Source organism: Sminthopsis crassicaudata, chromosome 5 (assembly GCF_048593235.1).
Source record: "Sminthopsis crassicaudata isolate SCR6 chromosome 5, ASM4859323v1, whole genome shotgun sequence".
In the NCBI taxonomy this organism is placed as follows: Eukaryota; Metazoa; Chordata; class Mammalia; order Dasyuromorphia; family Dasyuridae; genus Sminthopsis; species Sminthopsis crassicaudata.
The window spans coordinates 41,930,620-41,951,651 of NC_133621.1; the positions used below are offsets into that span (position 1 = coordinate 41,930,620).

General features: G+C 38.7%; 1 protein-coding gene and 1 pseudogene across 3 annotated transcripts in view; both read right to left on the reverse strand.

The window, feature by feature from the left end:
- ULK4 (unc-51 like kinase 4) overlaps window positions 1–21,032 on the reverse strand; it is a 624,778-nt gene that overhangs the window by 139,934 nt on the left and 463,812 nt on the right. For all 3 annotated transcript variants that reach the window (XM_074272175.1, XM_074272174.1, XM_074272171.1), the window contains exon 35: window positions 20,713–20,898. In XM_074272175.1, coding sequence (XP_074128276.1) covers window positions 20,713–20,898 — 186 coding nt within the window. The remainder of the gene's footprint in view (window positions 1–20,712; window positions 20,899–21,032) is intronic.
- Window positions 1,773–1,873, reverse strand: LOC141545304 (U6 spliceosomal RNA; annotated as a pseudogene).

Sequence of the window (21,032 nt, forward strand, 5' to 3'; positions counted from 1 at the left end):
ATGAGCAGCTCTATTTACTGTTTGGCTCCGTGTGGATTGAGATACAAAAAGGCTGATCCATGGTTTTGGGGACCAGCGACAGAAGCTCCTTTTGTGCTTATGGGAAAGGCTGCTGAGTCAAGCCTTGCTGATCCACTTCATCTGGTTCAAATAAAGCTGACGAGACTTTGGAATCCTGTCAGAAAAGCTATAAAAGAGACTCATAACGTACAGGACGTGCTCCTTTCACCATAAACTAGAAGTTTCCAGTGTCCTTTCTCTCTAGTCGTGCCTTTCTCTCTAGTCCATTTCTAGTGTTTTTCCTTTTTAGTATTGCTAAGGATCCACTGAGATTTCTCAGTTTTTCATTTTGTGACTTCTATACTGCTTAAACTAATACCCATTACCAAAATTCAGAAAAAGAAAGATGATGAAAATGAATTTTTTTTTTTTTTTGGCTGAGACAATCAGGGTTAAGTGACTTGCCCAGGGTCACACAGTTAGGAAGTGTTAAGGGTCTGATGCCACATTTGAACTCAGGTCCTATAGATTTCAAGGCTGGTGCTCTCTATCCATGGCACCACCTAGCTGGCCCCAAATGATTTTTTTAAAGATCTGTTTTTATTTCTTAAAATAAGTTTCTATAAAATTCACTAATTTCTCTCCCTCCTCCCCAAAAAAATAAAAAATGAAAAATGAAAAAAATTTGAAAACTCTGACCATTGAATCATTACAAAATCTAAGGATAATAAAAACAAAAAAGTTTCGCCAACTTGAAGCAAATGTTCCTGTGCTCTATTTTTAAAAGTCAGCAGCAGGCTTTCCAGAAGTAAATGTATCAGAGAACGCTAATTAGAGTGATACTTCCCTTTCTGGATGTTGTATACTACATACACCTGGCCTGCCAAGCACAAGCAGATATACTCTGAATTCTGTGACAGATTGTGAGACCCAAAGTCCTCGGCAGTCAAAGACACAAAGGAAGAGTCACAGCCCAGAGTTAGTTCCCAGCCATATCTACGTTTTACTTAGAAACTGGAGAAAGATCTGTCCTACAGTAAGGGAGAGAAGAAAAACTCTGAGGATGTCTTGACAGTATGTGGCGGCCTGTCATGGTCTCAAACACCAAGACAAATGGAAAATGAGGCAAATGGTCCAGACCCTATCACCGAGAAGGCCTTCGCTCCTCAGATGCCCCACGAACCTGGACTTCTCTGCCAGTGCTCTTCCTGAAATGGACATGGAAGCTAGCAATATAATCACTGCCTAAGAAAAAAAGAAGACAATTTTTGACTCTGATTTATTCCTTTCCCTGTGGCATTCCTGTAAAAAGGAAAATAGAGAATAACTAAGAGGACTTTCTTTCCTCAGGGACAGATGAGTGAAATGGAAGAACTGGCCTGAACCTGCTGATTCCCTTTTTTTTTTTGGTCCAGAAGCATCAAGTCCATCAGTTTCCATTTCCTTTTGTTACCATTGCACAGTCCAGTTTCATTCAAAATTGGGTGACAAAAAATGATTAATAGGAATTTACCTCCCTAATGCCATTCACTAATATTGAAAAAAAAAGAGTGGTAGACTTGATCTAGTGCAATTAGGCTTAATCTGAATATCATAACTTTGTTTTCTGTTACTCAAAGGAAAATAATGCCTTATTGGAGAACATCAAGAAATATATTTCCAAAACATCAAAGGCTGTGAACAAACAAGTCTCAAAAGAAGAGCTGCAAATTCTTTTTTCTAATGACAAAATCATTTGGCATTGATCGCTTGGAAAGGTTTGGAAAACAGAAAAAAATATAGAATACTTCTATGGAATTGAATTCCATCCTAGTGCAGGGTCCACACTAATCACTATATCATTCTAATTTTAGCATATGAACTGCTGAAGATTGAACAAGGAGTGGAAATTATTAACAAATATAGGAAGGATTGCTCCAAATCACCAAAAAGAGAAATGCAAATAGAACCACTAGGAAGTCTCCTCATACCCTGAAAATTAGCTGAGAAAGAGAAAAGAAGGGAGAGAGAGAGAGAGGAGAGAGAGAGGAGAGGAGAGAAGAGAGAGAAGAGAGGAGAGAAGAGAGAAGAGAGAGAGCGGAAGAGAGAAGAGAGAGAGCGAGAGAGAGAAGAGAGTGAGAGAGAGAGAGAAGAGAGTGAGAGAGAGAGCGAGAGAGAGAAGAGAGAGAGCGAGAGAGAAGAGAGAGAGCGAGAGAGAGAAGAGAGAGAGCGAGAGAGAGAAGAGAGAGAGCGAGAGAGAGAGAGAGAGAGAGAGAGAGGAGAGAGAGAAGAGAGAGAGAGCGAGAGAAGAGAGAGAGCGAGAGAAAAGAGAGAGAAGAGCGAGAGAGAAGAGCGAGAGAGAAGAGCGAGAGAGAAGAGCGAGAGAGAAGAGCGAGAGAGAAGAGCGAGAGAGTGAGAGAATGAGAAGAGGGAGGGAAATAAACACATACTTTACATAGATACATTTTATATAAATATGGCAGTGATAGGAATTGGGAGTAAAATTCTTGATTTTACTAGTTTGGGGGAACTCTTAGGTGAGGAAACTTCCAAGAGAGGAAACTACAACTCGAACTAAGCCCCTCCTATTCCCCCCACAACTGAATAATCTTAGAAAGTTGCCTAGAACTCTGAGAGAAGTGAATTGATCCATGATATATAAACAGTTTTTTTCTCTAAACACTAATAACACTGTCTTGCTATCTCAGAAAAAGTATATAAAGATGTCACAGAGACCAGCTGGCTTTACTAAGGATCTCCAATGATAATGTCTGAAGCATTATCAACTATCAAACATTTGAGAAGAAATAGTTATCTAAAGTTTTAAAATACTTAGAGATTCAAAATTACATATTTGTTTTATTAAAATAATACTATATATTTACTCTTGAAGTATAAATTTATGTTGCATAGCTAAATGAAGCTATTTAAAATGTTGGATTTTTTTCTATGATGTTTATTAAATATTCAAATATAGCTTCCAAAAATATTTTTCAAGTACCTCTGATTAGTTTTTTAAATGTAAGATATTTCCTAATAATCTCATACATAACTCCTCCAATTATTTAAAAAAAATAAAATTATTCAGTTTTTCTGATAAAGCCACAAAATTCACTTGAAAGCAAGATTAAAATAAAATGTTGCTTGAAAATACAGAAAATGTGTCTTCTAAAAATGAAACCTGTATCTAACCCTAAGTAGCGAAGAAAGTGTTTTAAGGATACATCAAATGAGAATGAATTTCTTTGTAGGAAAAAAAAGAGTAAAGTTGAATCTTCCAGACAAGTGATTTTAATCAGTTTTATTTCAGTCATGTTAGAGATATAAGATGTTTTCCATGGAAATATTTATGTCACTTTCCTTATATTCCCTGCTATTAACTACAACAAGAAATTGTGCTCTACTTCTGAATCCTTTGCTCCTTTGTCTTTCCCATAGTTCCTCAACCCTGGTTTGCCACCACATTGGCTTTCTTTGGTTCTATTCTTAAAGCCATCAAATGTATTAACTACCAATTCAAATTAACTAAGTTATCTGGGCTCTCAGAGTTCCATGGTAATCTGCTTTCCTATCATGGTACCCACAGGGCCTGTTTCTAAACCTTTCTCTTCTTCCTTAAGTCTACAATTTCATCTTAGCTCTCTCTCTGCCCACAATTCCTTCTTTGCTGAGAAGATTGAGGTTATTCAGTGAGCAACTTGACCCTCAGCCTCTTTCACTCCCTTGAGTTCTAACCCTGATTCTCCATCTGTCTTAAGAGATATAGCTTCACTTGGATGTCACCATGGCAACTCAAAATTCCACATTAACTGAATCTTCCCCCCAAAAGACCCTCACATTTTTCTTGCCAAATTCTTTTGATGGCTTTATTGTGTTCTTAGTAACTTATCAAGGCTCAAAGTCTTAGAATCTTCTAAGATTTTTTTTCCTTTGCCCTATACCCCACATTCCATCAGTTGCCACATCCTCCCAATTCCATCTCTATCTACAGTGTCATTCATATTTGTCCTCTTACTTCTCATCTGAAGTATTTTATGAGTCTCTTAATAGGTCACTCTGCCTTGAATCTCTCCACTCTGTAATCTGTCTTTCACACTAAAATAATAAAATGTTAAAAATAATCTTCTGTATACATATATAGTCTAAATATGTCATTCCCTTGCTCAAAAATCTATAGGCGAGGAAAGAGCTCAAATTATGCTATAAAGTGGTAATATCAAAATGATCTGGACGCAATAAAAGGAGATGGATGGAACAGAACCAGCAATTTAGAAAGAAAAGTAAAAGGCATAAAATACCTTACAATGTGCTACAATAAATTTTTAATGGATTGGTTATTGAAATAGAAAAAAATGTGAAAAAATGATGTCATTTATAACAGTAGTGGAAAGTAGAAAATTTTTTTATCTATTGAACATATGGAAGAAATTTAGAAGACTAAAGATGTGGACTTGATTATATAAAAATGATAGGGTTTTATACAACAAAAAAAGGACTTCAACTAAAAGAAAAGAAATAGATTGAGAGCAAAATATTTGTAGTAAATGTAGCTGATAAGATCTGATATCCAAAATCTCTGAGCAGCTGACAAATTTATATGTGTATGGCCATTTACAAAAATTTAAATGATTAAAGCATATAAACTGGTAGGTCTTAAAAGAAGAATTAGCAATTACCTAAAAAAGTAATTTGAAAAAGTTTAATTTTTTCCCCTGAGGCATTTGGGGTTAAGTGACTTGCCCAGAGTCACACAACTAGGAAGTGTAAAGTGTCTGAGACCACACTTGAACTCAGATCCTCCTGACTTCAGGGCTGGTGCTCTATCCATTGCACCATCTAGCTGCCCCCAAAACTTAAATTTTAAAAGAACTCGAGATATATCTATTAGCAAAAATAGTTTAAAGTTATAATATTCAATGGTGGTGATGCTATGGGAAAAATGTACAGTCACAGTGCTAGAGAAAAGAACTATGAATCAGGGTGATCATTTTGGAAATAAATCTGGCAAAATACAAAGTTATGAGGCTGATCGTGCCTTTTGACATAATGATCCTGCTATTAGAACTATGGCCTGAAAATATTAATAGATGGAAAAGAGACTACACAAAAATATTAATATGTTTTATTTGTAATCGTAAACTATAAACAATTTTTACTGTAATATTGAGAAATGGATAAATAGACAACATTAATAATATCAATGTAATGGAATATTGTGCCATAAAAAGGCAAATATGAAGAATATAAAGAAATATAAAGAATAAAGAAATATCAAGGGACTGGATAGAGAAAGGAAAATTAAAATACATACACTAGATATATGTGAAGTGCTTTGTAAACCTTAATGCTCTATATAAATCACAACTATTATTATTAGAACTTACAAGAAAAATATCAGAAAAAGATCTGGAAGAAAATGTCATTATGATTTTGTTAAAGATAATAATATATACATTTCTTACTTGAATAAATTGTAAATAGGGATATTATGGTTTTATATGATAATATTTAGCTTTTTTATTAGATTTACTTTTGATGGTTATTACCAAATTTATAATAAAATTATTTTTCAAAAGGATTTATGTTTAAACCAGGCTTCTAAGGACTTTTAAAGAAACTACAAGTAGTAGAGAAATATGGGACATTTTTGAGAGAGTCATAGTCATACTTATAAGTTAAAGTAAATATTTTTGTATCTGGGTGAAGATTGCATTGGAGAAAAGAGAAACTCCTTCCTAATGAAATCCATCTCTTCCTCCAAAACCACCTTTTCCATTAAGCCTTCTCTGATTTTTTCTAGCTAAAATTATCTTACTTTTTTAGGGTTCTTTGCCCTTATTCCAAGTTATCATGTAACATATATACTTATGTGACCTCAAGCGACATACTCCATAACTTGATTATAATTTCCTTAAAGGGAAGCATGTTTTTAAATATCAGCCCTTAGAGTATGGTATCTGGCACATAGTTAGGTGCTTAATAGATGCTGACTTGGTTTTACATAAACTCTGGTTTCCATTGGTTCAGTTCAGTGAATTGCACATAGCACATATTTACCGTTAATTGAAGTGAATATCTCAAAATGAAGTATTTATGAAACATTTGGCTGTTCTGTCTGTGTTCAAATGATGATTAAATACATGATCACAAAGAGGGCAAGAACAAAGACTACCCAAGTCCTCTGTGTAAGATAGGTGTTTAAGTGCTTTGTGAAAGGAAATGAATAATGATTCAAAAGAGTTGAGATGAGCACACAATGAAACAGAACAAATAGCTCCATTGGGACAGCACCAGGAAATAGAACAGCTACCGATGCTTGGAGCAAATGACGGATGCCCTGGTAAGCAGTAAGACGTACCTACAATTCAGGGTGCCATAAAAGACTTAAGAAGTTTTAATAATTAATGCAGAGATTTGGGGACACCTTGTATAAAGCACATGCCGTCGGATCACAGATCTGTGGAGCTGGGAGCTCAATGGTCATCTAGTCTAATATTTTCATTGAACTAATTAAGAACTCAAAATAATAATAATAAATATGAATGTTCTTACGTGTAATTGGAGAAAAATAGAAACTTACATTTAAAAAAGGAAGATCTGAATTTAATGGTCTCAGATACTTACTAGTTACTTGACTCTAAGCAAATCACTTTGCCTCAGTTTCCTCAACTGTAAAATGAGCTGGAGAAGGAAATGGCAAATCATTCCAATATCTTTGCCAAGAAAACTCCAAATGGGGACATGAAGAGTCAGCCATGACTAAAATAACTGATCAATAACCAAAGCCAGAGGTCTGTGATTTTTTCTTAAAAATTTTCTTTAAAAAAAAAAATATATATATATATATATATATAGATAGATAGATAGATAGATAGATAGATAGATATCAATGTACTTCAATATAGTTGGTTTCTTTGTGCTTTTAGAAAACATTATTTTGAGAAGACACACAGATTGCCAGAGGGCCTCATCATATAACAAAGGCTAAGAGCCCCCATTCTAGAGCTATCTATCCAGAGTAAGTCCTCGTCTACATGGCCATCCTTCCAGGCTATGAAACAATTTTGATATCACTCTAAGGTTTGTCTCCTCCAGATTCTCCCCCCACCTCCTTTTAAAAATCTGTCTACTATATGACATGATTTTCAGACTCTTCACCAAACTGGTCACCCTTAGTCTGTCAAGATTGCCTCTTAAAATGTAGTGCCTTGAATTAAATCCAATACTATGCAGAACTAGTGCAGAGAACAGCCGGGCTCTTCTTGTCTCAGCTTGACAGCAACTTCTATTCAGGTAGCCTAGGTTGACAGAAGCCATTTTTTGTTTTTTGAGTTTGGTTTTTTTTTTTGTCGTCTTTATCAGCCATACATCCCACTTTTGGTTCAGCCTAAGCCCGCCTGCCCAGCAGGTTATTTCACATGAAATACTGTTCCAATAGGTCTTTCTCCTTTTCTGAATCCCTGCAGATGATTCTTTGAAACCAAGAGCAGACTTTTACATTTGTCCCCAATAAATGTAATAGTGTTAGTTTGGGCCCTCTGCCCCAGGCTACTAAGATGTTTTAAAATCTCAGTTCTGTGATCCATTGTATTAACTATCCTCCCAAGCTCGGTCATCTGAAACTCCGACCAACATGCCCACTGTAACTATCTAGATCGTGGATACAAACATTGTCATAGCAAAGGTAAAAGGCAGAGCCCTCCAACAGCATCCCAGAGAGGCCTTCCTCCAGGCTGGCATCCATCCACAATGCTCTTTGAGCTTCAGTTTAAGGATAATGATACCCAGGATAATGAATCCATTGTACAGGGTTATCATGATCAGAGAGAGAGAGTGTTGGTTTTGCTCTTTGTAAACCTTGAGCCATGATTAACTATAATATTATTTTTACTGTTTTTATTTTTTAAGAACTATTTTAAATTCTTAACTATATCATCATCTGGTCCATATTTTTCTATTCCTTTTCACAAGTATATCACACGAAACTCTGTTACATACCTTGATGAAAATAAGATATCTTGTGCTATTGATGGTTCCTGTCTTAACAATCAGTTTTGTATTTCTCTCAGAAACTGAAATTAGATTATTTGGTATAACATGCCCTTATGTGTCTAGTGAAGCCACACTGTCCCTGCTTCCTTTTCTAAATCTAGTACTGGAGTTATACAAGGGGAGCCAGGTGCTACAGTGAATAGAATGTTGGACCTGGAGTCAGGAAGACTCCTCTCTGTGAGTTCAAATGTGACTCCTGACGCTTACTGGTTGTCTGACTCTGGGTACGCCACTTTACCCTTTCTGACTCGGTCTCCTCATTTATAAAATGAGATGGAGGAGGAAATGGCAATTCATCCATTATCTCTACCAAGAAAACCCCAAATGGAGTCATGAGTGAAAATAACAACAAAGATACACACATACACGTAAACGTAAATCATGTCACAGAATGTTACCATTGACATCAAACTCACTGATCAATAATAGCTATCCAAATCTACCTCATTTCTTAAACTTTTAAAGACTTAGAATACGTGCCTGGCTTCAATCTTCTCATACTTGTTCTATTCCAGAGGTTCTCAAACTACGGCCCATGGGCCAGATGCAGCCGCTGAGGACGTTTTTGTGCCTGCCGGGTTATGGCAAATGGGCTGAGGGGCGGAGACGGAGTGTGAGCTTTTGTTTTTACTATAGTCGGGCCCTCCCACAGTCTGAGGGACAGTGAACTGGCCCCTATTTAAAAAGTCTGAGGACCGCTGTCTATTCTTTATATTTTCTCAAACACTACAATGAGTCTACAAGCACAGCTGCAACTCTTTTTGGCATCTTGGGATAAAATTCGTTCAGGTCTTAAGACCTGAAATCATTTAAAGAGGATAATATTATTAGTTTCCTATGTTGGTCCATGTTTATTACCTATATCTTATGTTCACATTTGGAAATAATTTTCCTTGACAGAGAAGATGAAAGCAAATAAAAATTTAGTAGTTTTGCTTTCCTTTTGTTATCTGTTGACATTTAATTTGCCCCAAGCAATGAGCTTCTCTCTTATTTTTTATTCTGAACTTAAATACTAAAAATAAAAGCACTTGCATACCTACAGCAGAACTCAAAAAGAGGATCAAATACGAAAGCCTGCATCTCTATTTCATGTACCTTTTTAAAAAAAAAAAAGAGCACATAATAAATTCCATACTTTAATTTCAAAACTGTCCTGCTTTTGTGTGCTTCTCTCTGACCTCCCTTCTGTTCTCTTTTAGACATTTTGAGAAATGTTTCAAAGGCACTTTTTTGTTGGCATCCCTACTGCTAATCTCCCTTTCCCTCTCTCCACACATCTCCCCAATAAAAAACTAAAAGGGTGGGTGGGAGAACCTTATAAAACAAAAGTAAAGTTAACCAAAAATGAATCCACAAAGAAGTCCTGTCAACAATACGTCTCTAAGTCCATCATCTTTGTTAGGAGACGGTAACATGCTTCACCATCAGTTCTTAGGCGACATTGACAGTCCTTGCATTGATCTATGTTCTCAAGTCTCTCAGTGTTAACATACTATAGATATATAGATAGATACATATGACTATATACTTTTTCCCTCTGGTTCCCCTCATGTTATTCTCCCTCAGCTCATACTACCCAGCATTCTTTGAAACTGCCTTTTTGTCATTTCGATGCACTCCAAAAAACATTTATTAAGCAGCCTACTACGTGTCAGGCTCCGTGCTAAGAGCCGGGGATACAAAAAGAAGCAAAGACAATTCATGGACATCCCTTTGTTATTAAATGCTCTGCAAAGTAGCAAAACTACATTTCTTTGAAGACACTGTAGCATTTTTACTAAGTTAGATTGGCCTCTCTAGCTAGTTAACCCAAATGAGTAAGGTTTTATTGGTGGGGAGTAAAAGGGGGGTCAGACCTGTGACTTAACTGTTTTGTAAATTCCAGGTATGGAAACTCTCTCCACCAATGCCCGTCAGCTTTTTTGTAGCAGACTTAGAAAGTTGTCCGGGCCAGGCTCGTCAAACGCAAATAGAAACAAGGGCCCCTAAATTATCAAGATCCCTCCACACTTTGACTTAGTTTTAAAATCTAATACGGTCTTTGCTTCATTGTTGTTTTGTTAAATACTTCCCAACTACATTTTAATCTGGTACCGACGGGGCTCTGGAGTGTTGCGGGCTACGTGTTTCACATCTCCAGCCTGGGGGACTGATCCACGAAGCGTCAGAGGCAAGATTCGAACTTCCGTTTTTCTGGTTGCACAGGAGAAACAAGGCTCTTCAAGATTTACTCCAGCATTAAAATAATGAATTTCATATTCTTTCAAAGTGTCATTAAGGAGCACCCCAAGACATAAAATCACATTAACGGGTTGTCCATAAACAGGTTCTGCTGGATTGGGGTTTTGGCAAGGCGAGGGGGGCTTGTATTATCATTTCTATCCATGATATTGACAAGTCATTATTCAAAAGGAATTATTTCCATATCATCATCATCATCCCCTTCATCATCCCCTCGCCATCAGATTGCTTCATCTTGTCACTCCATGCATTCATAAAACAATACTTTATTTTAAGCCCGGATTGAAATTAGTCCCAGCTGTGAAAGCGGCAGACAAAGGCCGACTTCCCCACCCAAAGTCTCACGGAGCACAACCTTTGGGAAGGGATGATTTCCATTATGTTTTCATCAGGTTCTGGCCAAAGAGCAGTAGATCATATTATTACAGAGACTGGAAATGTAATGGTTTGAGGTTGCTAAGCAACACCACAATGTTAAAGGCCTCGGTATCTGTGATCTCTGGAGACTCTCAAATTTCATTAAAACCTGTCCATAACGATTACACAAAAGATCCCTGTGAAGTTCATAAACAGGCAGGGTAAGGGGATGCATGAAACTCTGAGTGAAGTGGCAACCAAATCTTTCTGAGTAACCCGTCAGGAACGTGCACCTCATTCCTAAATAGTCTGTGTGCTATATTTGGGGGGGGAGACACGTGTGTTTATACATATGTATACAAATACATACACAAATTTGGGATATATATAGATACCCACATATATGTACTACATCTGTGTATGGAAAGGGAGAGATACAGAGAGACAGAGATATAGAAGAGAGAGATACAGAGAGACAGATATAGAAGAGAGAGAGAGAGAGAGAGAGAGAGAGAGAGAGAGACAGACAGACAGACAGACAGACATGGACAAGTGTGGGGGGCGGGAAAGGAGAAAAGGAGACAGGGAGATATGGAAGGAGAGAGGGAGGAAGAGAGAGAGAAGGAGGGAGAAAGTGAGGGAAGAATAAAGGAAGGGAAGAGGGGGGTAGGAGAGACACACACACACACACACACACACACACACACACACAGAATATTATGTGCTCTCTGTGTGTGGGCCCCTCTGTCCACACTAGCTGGATCTTCTGCAGTCAGCCCTGGGCTGCACCCTATGTAGACAGGAGTCCAGGTGCTGAATTGGTGGAAAAGTTCTCAGCCAAACACGGCGCACATCCTCTCGCTCTGACTGGGTTGCAGACCCGGAGAAAGGCACTGCATGGAGGCAGGGAGGAGGAAAGGCTTGGAATGGCTCTCGGAGTCCTAGACATCCATGGGACCAGTCTCATACATGTTCCTTGACCTTCTGTGTCTACACTTCTGGCTACATCTGAGAAGACATCTCCCCTATGTGACGGTTCTCTCTCTCTCTCGTGAAATCAGATCTTATCTCACTCCCAGACAGAGCCCCTGACCCTTGGGTATTTCTAATCTGCAAACAATTCTGCCTGCTATTTGGCTTGTATAAATGAGTTTCTCCCTCTTCCCCACCTGTTGTCTTTTGTGTACCTGCTTTTGCTGGGAAGAGTCTGGGCTGGGAGGCATAAGCTAGGAGAACTCCCTCCACCATCAGGGGGCTCAAGGGCTCATCCCTGTGGACCCTCCCCACTCCTCGCTGGCATCCTTCCTTTGTGTCTCCTCCTTCCCCAGGGAGGGTGCTGCCTCAACTGCCTGCTAAGTGAGCAAGTTCTTTTTTTTTTTTAATTTTATAATTATAAATTTTTTGACAGTACATATGCATGGGTAATTTTTTTTTACAACATTATCCCTTGTATTCATTTTTCCAAATTTCCCCTCCCTCCCTCTGCTCCCTCCCCTAGATGACAGGCAATCCTATACATTTTACATGTGTTACAGTATAACCTAGATACAATATATGTGTGTAAATCCCATTTTCTTGTTGCACGTTAAGTATTAGATTCCGAAGGTATAAGTAACCTGGGTAGATAGACAGTAGTGCTAACAATTTACATTCACTTCCCAGTGTTCCTTCTCTGGGTGTAGCTGTTTCTGTCCATCATTGGTCAATTGGAAGTGAGTAGGATCTTCTTTATGTTGAGGATTTCCACTTCCATCAGAATACATCCTCATACAGTATCATTGTTGAAGTGTACAGCGATCTTCTGGTTCTGCTCATTTCACTCAGCATCAGTTGATGTAAGTCTCTCCAAGCCTCTCTGTATTCCTCCTGCTGGTCATTTCTTACTGAGCAATAATATTCCATAACCTTCATATACCACAATTTACCCAACCATTCTCCAACTGATGGACATCCATTCATCTTCCAGTTTCTGGCCACTACAAAAAGAGCCGCCACAAACATTTTGGCACATACAGGTCCCTTTCTGCTCTTTAGTATTTCTTTGGGATAGAATTCCAATAGCAGCAATGCTGGGTCAAAGGATATGCACAGTTTGACAACTTTTTGGGCCTAGTTCCAAATTAGTGAGCAAGTTCTTCTTCTTCTTCTTCTTCTTTTTTTTTTTTAAGGCTGGGGTTAAATGACTTGCCCAGGGTCACACAGCTAGGAAGTGTTAAGTGTCTGAGACCAGATTTGAACTCAGGTCCTCCTGAATTCAGGGCTGGTGCTCTCTCCACTGCGCCACCTAGCTGCCCCCGGTGAGCAAGTTCTTAAATCATCTACTAAATCTCCCACATCTGCATATTTAGAGAATCCACATAAACATAACATTACAAATGTAACAAACTGTGTGTTTCTATTAGACACATTCATTGCTAAATGAAATTCTATCAGAGCACATAACAATTAACCCATCAGCATGTATTTATTGAGTGCCTCCTGTATGCCCAGGTACTGACAGACAAAACCGTACTTGTCCACAGGGAGCTTCCATTCCATCCCTAACAAATGTACTTTAAGAGGAAGGATAAGGATTTTTCCCCAGGAAGTGGTACAGGGATCTGCAGTGATGAATACAGCTAGTTTAGAATAAGGACCTTGGCCATTTTTTGAATGAAAGATGCTGCTAGAATAGCAAAGGAAAGGGGCAGGTAAGAAGCATTTATATAGCACTTACTATGTGCCGGGCTAAGCTCTTCACAAATATTCTCTCCTCAGACCTTCACAGGGACACCTGGGCGGTGCAGCGGATAGAGCCTTGAGCTTACAATCAGGAAGACTCTGAGTTTGAGCTCAGCCTCTGACACCTACCAGCTGTGTGAGCCTGGACAGATCCCTTCCTCACTTGCCTCAGTTCCCTCATCTGTAAAATGAGCTGGAGAAGGAAATGTCAAACGCCTCCAGCCTCTTTGCCAAGAAAACCCCAGTGGGGTCCCAAACAGTCAGACATGACTGAAGCAAGTGAATGACAATTACAGATTCTCATAACAGGTCTAGGAGGCAGGTGCTGTTCTTATCCCCATTTTACAGATGAGAATTCTGAGGCAGAGGGTAAATGTCACACAGCTAGGAAGTGTCTCATGTCTTCTTGAACCATGTTCCAAAGCTCTATCCACTGAGCCACCCACTCACTGCCTTTAGCATCTTCTCCCACCAACATCAGCTCACAGACATTTTTATAGGCTACATTGCTTTGGTAGAACATTTCTGGGAGGAAAAAAGTTAGCCATCAATATCCATAGAAAAACTAATTGAGGAAACAGAAGATGAAAGAGGCTTCAAAACCCACCGAATGTGGAATTCTATCACGTTCTCTCAGAGCGTCACACTGGGAAATTGCCCTTGGGAGGGCTAACGTCCAGTCGATGGTGCTCTGAGGCAAGGCCGCATAATGGCGGGCCTTCCCAGGTGCTCTCTCTGCTCTGAGCTCGCAGACTGCCCCTAACCCCGGCTAAGTTCTTCACAACAGCGGCTGACCGTCCCAAAGAGACTCTGGCCGTTAGAGTATGGCATCTCAGCACAGGCCATATTGTTTGTTAGGGGGAAAAAAAAATCAAAACTGTGTTCTCTAGTTACGGCCGGCATCACGACTTGGTTAACATTGCGGTCCAAGGGCATCAGTGACCTCCTCGGAGCTCCTCAGAGAAGTGACTAAGGGACTTGCGGGAAGGTGGGCAGCGCGATGAAGAGGGTCTTTGTACCTGCCACTGCAAACACCTGGGTTGAGCTGTGGTCTCACACTCAGCAGCTGTGTGATTCCTGGACAATTCGCTTGTCTCAGTTTTTGCCAACTACAAAATGGGGATGATAATACCATCTACTTTCCAGAGCTGTTGTAAGGATCAAATGAAATAGCACATTGTAAAGTGCTTTATAAACCTCCTTCTTCTTATCACCAACAAAAACAAACAGCATGAGGTGATTTCCCAGGATTACGGATTTAGAATTAGAAAGGACCATGAAGTCCATCTACTCCCTTCTCCATTTTGCAGAGAAAGAAACTGAGGCGCAGAAAGATTTGATGATAGTTCAGAGTTTTACACGATTAGGTGCTTCTTACTTCAAATTTTCCATGCTGCATCTCTATTTACTGTCAACGTGCCTGAACTCAAAAACTTTAGCTTGGGGAAAAGAGGTCAGATCGCATCTTGAAATGTAGGTTGTCTAACAGCATGAAACTGAAAACCACTCTCAGATAAATATTTTAAAATTGCAACTGAAATATCTTTTTTTTTTAAATCATTCCTAGTTTTGTTGCGTAGTCAGAAGATGGAGATATTAAAAAATAAACAAACAGAACAATATACTTTGGTATATTAAGTCTGCCAAAACTGATAACAAATTTCATTAAGCAAACCACCTACAGAGTATTCATTTTCTTCAACAGAACTGTTTCAAATTATTTTTGAAAAATAAAACTAGAAAAAATTTAAGTATTTATTAGGTTAGAGAACAAAAAGCAGTTTTTTAAGGTCATTCTTCATATTATGATGAATAGTTTTAAAACTATCTTCTCTCTAATACTTAGCAATACTTTGAATATTAATTATTTTAAAGAAAAGACTTCCATAAATGACATACCATTAACAAGATTCCCATCAACAAGTAGATCTCCATTTTAAGTAATAGCGGCTATACAGAGCCACTCATGATCTTGCCATATGGGTAGGTCATAATATTCACTAATAATAGAAGCAAACTAGCTGGATTCATCTTACATAGATTTTACTACATTCCAGTGACTTACAATTACTATAATTTGGACAGGATAATAACCCCCAATGAATGGGAATTTTCAGGGTTTATCCTAAATATATAGGTCGCTCTTAAGTGAGCTACAAAATGTGTTTTTGATTTCTGTGGGAGTAGGTTATAGAGTCATAAAACTAATTCTAGGGAAGCTTAGCATATGGTTATCATTCCTATTGGGTCAGGCTCTTGCTGGATTGAAGCTGTGTCAGGAGGGAGAAAATATTCTAGCTGGAGCCTCTTTCCAGGAAGACTGGGACTGGATTCTCTCCTTAGATCATCTTCATCTTCAGCACCACCTTCACAATCATCATCACACCCAGCATTTCTATAGCTCTTTGAGGTTTACAGTAAAACGGTGTGGTCAGTGCTATTATTTACAGAAAATGAAACCGAGGTAGAAAGAGATAACGTGACCTAACCGGAGTCATACGGCTAATAAGTATCTGAGTCAGGATTTTGGACTGTGGTTTTCTCGACTTCAATCAATCGCACAACCTAGCAATGGCCAGATCAATGTCTAAAAATCAGTCCCTTTAACAATTGACAACACAAAAATTGATTGTGAATTCTGAGAAAATACCTCCTATCTTCTAATGTCAGGAAATACATTTGATAAAGTTCATTATTTCTAAACCCAATGCCCCAAGGCTTGTTCCTTACAGTGTCGGGTCCAATTCTATTCCATTATTAAAAATTAAGAGTTTTGTTTTTCTTTTTGCTTAAAGAATCACACCAGTCATCAACTTCAAAAGAAAGTACTACAGATGTTTCACGGGATAAACTTTTTGGAGAAGTAGTAAGTGGAGAAAGAATGAGACTGGGTTATTCCAACAGTTGATTAACAGCCCAAAGCTTCTCTTATTTTATTTCAAGTACAGGCTCTTCCAACAAGATGTCTCCCATTCATACATCAAGAAAATTTAAGATTCCTCGGAAGATATAACAGAAATAACCCTACTCAGTACTCCCCTGCAAGCACGCTTCAATTCAGCCGCTCTGGCCTAATTTATGAGTCCTGTTCCTTTCTGCAGCCGGTCCCCCAGGCTTAGAGTTCTCTATCATCACTCCTCCATCAGGTGGGGCTTAAGAACAAGAGGTACTTTCCCTGCTAAGGAGGAATCTAATTCAGGGAAGTTTTGCTGAGGCATTAAAAGAAATAAGGGTAAAGGGTATCATTAAACAAAGGGATAATGACTCCTCACCTGGGGCCTTCCAATGGAGGAGAAAGTGAGGAAGCAGCTTGGGTGGAGCCTTGGGATGAACTTTTGGGAGGATCCAGACAAGAGCTACACAGGATGGGTGGGCAGGGAAGGGCTGCCATCCCCATCACTGAATGGAACTATGAGATCCCATATCCATCTGAGGACCTGAAGATACCCAAGCACTTATACATTCAAGGTGGAACTAGCACGTGAATGAGCCTTGTCTTTGGTTCATTCAATCAGGCAACAACCCTCTCTTCTGTGTTAGCTAGAGAAAGAGCACTTTTACCCTCCTATCTGTAATGAAGGTGAAAAGAATAGCTGGGAAAGCACTAATTTACACGGAGTTCATCCCATTTTTTTCTTTCATTTTTTACAGGCTTTCTACCCTGAAGACAAGCAAAAAATCCTCTATTTCAGCATTTTTCTTCTAGGGAAAAAAAAAAAAGTCAAGTTGTAAATCTTTAAGGAGAAATGAAAGGTAAAGGCGTGGTCAGATTTGGGAGGGTCCAAAGCTGAGGGGTGGATATTTTGAAAAAGTCTTTAACTTTAATTTGCCTCTGATGGCTTCCCCTTCCATCTTGGCCATTTAACCTCTGAGATGGAGGAATAGGAGTGGTCTGCAGTGATCTCTCATTAGCTAAAGGGTTCTTATGGTTTTCGGTCTTAATGATTCCATATCTAAATATGTCTTGATAGAATACAGATGTTCAAGACCAAAACAAGGGAAAACTTATAAAGAATCAACTTCAGGTTGCAGAGTAGCTAATTCTGATTAAATACCTGATCCTGCCTATCTATACTCTAGGAAAATGCACATTAATGACAAAAGATTTTACACTGAGGTTCTCAGAAAACTTGAAGATCATCAACAAATATTCTACTCTATTTTTAAAGGCAAGATATAGAGTAATAGGTTAAACCCTTTCTCTTATCTCGAATGGGTCAGTATGGTTAGAGCACAAGATCATTCAAGAAGGATATTATATAAATTTAACATCTCTCTTATGTTAACGATCAGAACTAGAAGGCATAGATTTTTCTTGTAATTTTCTATAAGAAAGAAAGAAAGAAAGAAAGAAAGAAAGAAAGAAAGAAAGAAAGAAAGAAAGAAAGAAAGAAAGAGAGAGAGAAAGAGAGAGAGAAAGAGAGAGAGAAAGAGAGAGAGAAAGAGAGAAAGAAAGAAAGAAAGAAAGAAAGAAAGAAAGAAAGAAAGAAAGAAAGAAAGAAAGAAAGAAAGAAAGAGAGAGAGAAAGAAAGAGAAAAGAGAAAATAAAAATAAAAATGTAGTGTCTGTAATTTTAAGATTTGGAATTTTAACAGAAGAAGGAACTCACCACTCTCTGTAATGAAAGGTAAGGTGAACAAGTCATGGAACCTTTATCACCTTAACTTGAAATGTTCTTTTAAAAATGATATAACTGTAATTATTAATCAAGCCTAATCCCTGGCAGGGTCAGTAGGGGGCATCATACAGCACAGACTGCCAAGCCTGGAGTCAGAGAAAACTCATCTTCCTGAGTTCAAATCTGACCTCAGATACTTCCTAGCTGTGTGTGATCCTGGGCAAGTCACTTTACTGTGTTTACCTCTGTTTCCTCTTCTGTAAAATGATCTGGAGAAGGAAATAGCAAATACTCCAGTATCTTTGCCAAGAAAACCCTAAATGGGGTCACAAAGAGTTGGACGTGACTGAAATGATTCAACAGCAATTAAAACTAGTCTCTCTGGGACCACTGAGACCTAGATAGGAGGAGGGAGTCCTTTGAGAAGTCAGTGTAAATTCCAACCCAGGAATGAATAAAAACTGCTTTTCTCTCTCTTTACAAGCATGCTCCTTAAAAACAAAACAAAACAAAACAAAACAAAAATCCCAAATCACCAAAAACAAACAAAAAATCCAGACCTTATTTTTTTTACAAGCCTTTCTTTATCTTCCCCTCTCACTGACATATGTTAAAAATTATTTTTTAAGAAAAAGAAAACATATACATGATATGTATAGTCCAGTAAATCCAATGCAGTAGCTCTCAGCCTGCATTTTAAGCCTGCCATCTCTCCGTCAGGAGATGGGGGCCATGTTTTGCTTTTGGTTTTCTGGACTTGCGTCTACCCCAACTCATTCATCGGAGTTCTAAAGTTTTTCAAAGCTGTTTTTCTCTAGAATACTGTCATTGTGTGGCTTGGTCTCCTATTCTGTTCATGGTAAGGGTGCTCCAGGTGGGAGAGCCTGCTCAAACATACTGGTATAATACCTTGTAGGGCTGGCTTTCTTTCTCAAGTTTGTGCAACTTGGGGTTGTAGGTATGACATAAATGCTTAATTGAGAAAAAGCTTCTGTAAGATACTCACACCTGCTCTCAACCTTTGTTGTTTCAGAGCAACAAAGGGCTTTTATTTTTGCTTGGCCAAGTCCATGTAAAAGAGTTTATCACTCAATGGTGGCTCTTAGACCTTTCACTTTTACATTCTGCACCTCAAATTCTGGAATCTTGTTGTTCACTTAATAATAAAGCAGATTCTACTTACCTCTCACCAGGAACTGGGAAGATTGACACCCTTACTTTCTGCCCAGTCACTCTTGATTTACCTTATTGAGATACTACTGCTACATAGTCCAAGCTGTGATATGTCATATTTAGCTTAAAATTTAGGAAACTCATTCATCTGGGTGAGTCAAATGATAATTACAAGAATATATTATCAAATTAATAACACCTATCAACCAAGTAAGTCAAATGATAACTACAAGTACATATTATCAAAGCAATAACCCCTATGAACAAAAACTTAGAGAGTGCGATTCTCCATTTATCATTGGGGTGACAATGGAATTCACTAAGAATCAGCTGAGCTCCTATTTTTTTGGGGGGGGCTATGTGACCTCAGGGGAGAGGAAGGAGGAGACCCTAAGACCCCAAATAAAGGTTTTTTTAATTGATGAGAATGCAGCAAAACCCTCACCTGCTGCTGGCTTGGGCTATTTTAAAAACAATGAAATTTATGCAACAGCAAAAAAAGGGTCCTCCCGTTAACAAGGTGGGCCAAGGCAGACTCTCCATGCCCATCCCAGGCTCACAATTCTCTCAAAAGCAGCTCCCCAGAATTTTCCACATCTTACCAACCTGCTGGCTTCTACACCCCCTAGACCTCATTACACGTGGATTACAAGACTCAGAACAGAAGTCCTTGAAGTCCCAAATCCTTATTTATAGCTGAGAGGAAGTGACTCGCTCAAGGTCCCACAGATAGGAAGTTGCAGATTCAAAGCCGGATACCTCCTGTTACTCCAGGCGGCTTCCCCAGAGATGCCCCCTGCAAAGAGCTGCTATTCAGAAATCCGAGCATGACTTGGAAGACAGATGGGTGAGCCCAGGAGGAAGTGCAGAGAAGGCCCATGAGAAAGATGAGAATCCCTCAGCCTTTCTCCAGCAGCGGCAGGATGGTCCGCGTTGCCATTCCTGCCGGGTGGGAGATCCTGACATCCTGCCCTACGGCTGCTCCCCCCAATAATACACTACGTCCTGGAAATTATACTTCCACACATGGCCAGAACTATTCTTCTGGTAAGCAACTGTCTAGGTAACCTGCTGCAACACGAGCGGCCTAACAGAGCAAGCTGTAGGGAGCCCCATTTTAAAACTAATAAACTGACTGTGCTTCCCAATTTCACTGTTGTTGATCCAGTCATATTGTGATGAAGGACATAAAGACAATGCTAGTGAAATGAACAGAAAGTCATAATTGTTGTGAAAATGTTAAAATGTAAAAAATAGTAATTTCCAAGTGCTTACTAAGACCATTGATTTGTAAATAGGAAATCTTCAGAAGGCTAACCCAAGGTGTTAGTTGGACCATTCAAATGCTTTGTATTTATTGCACAAACTGGTGCTGGGATAGGGATCAGAACCAATTTTTTTTTTCTGACTCCAGAGTCAGTGTTCTATCTAGATGAGCTTATTAAAGGAACAGGTAATTCCAAACTCGTTTTAAACCAAATACAGTTTTATAAGCTAATGTCTTTGAAATAAGCTTGATTTCTTTGAGTGTACAAATAAAGGCAATTAAAGTATATGTATTGACTTACCAATCTCCTTATGGCTTTCAAGAGCAACTTTTGTTCTTTGGGATCTTTCTTAGACTTCAATAATTCAGCAAAGCTGTCCATATTTTCTGGAGACATAATGTCCGTGTTTTCTCCTCCATACAGCTGGACTAACACAAAGAAGCACCTTGATGAAACCTCAAATATCTCAGGATCTTCGCTTGTAAGCTGAAAAGAGAAAAAAGACAACCAAGTCTAATTTTCAGGGAGGATCCTGACCTTCAGATTCCTTAAGAAAATTATTGAAAATTTTTTTTAAAAAAATGCACTGTTTTCGTTATCAAACTGTGCATACCCTTTGA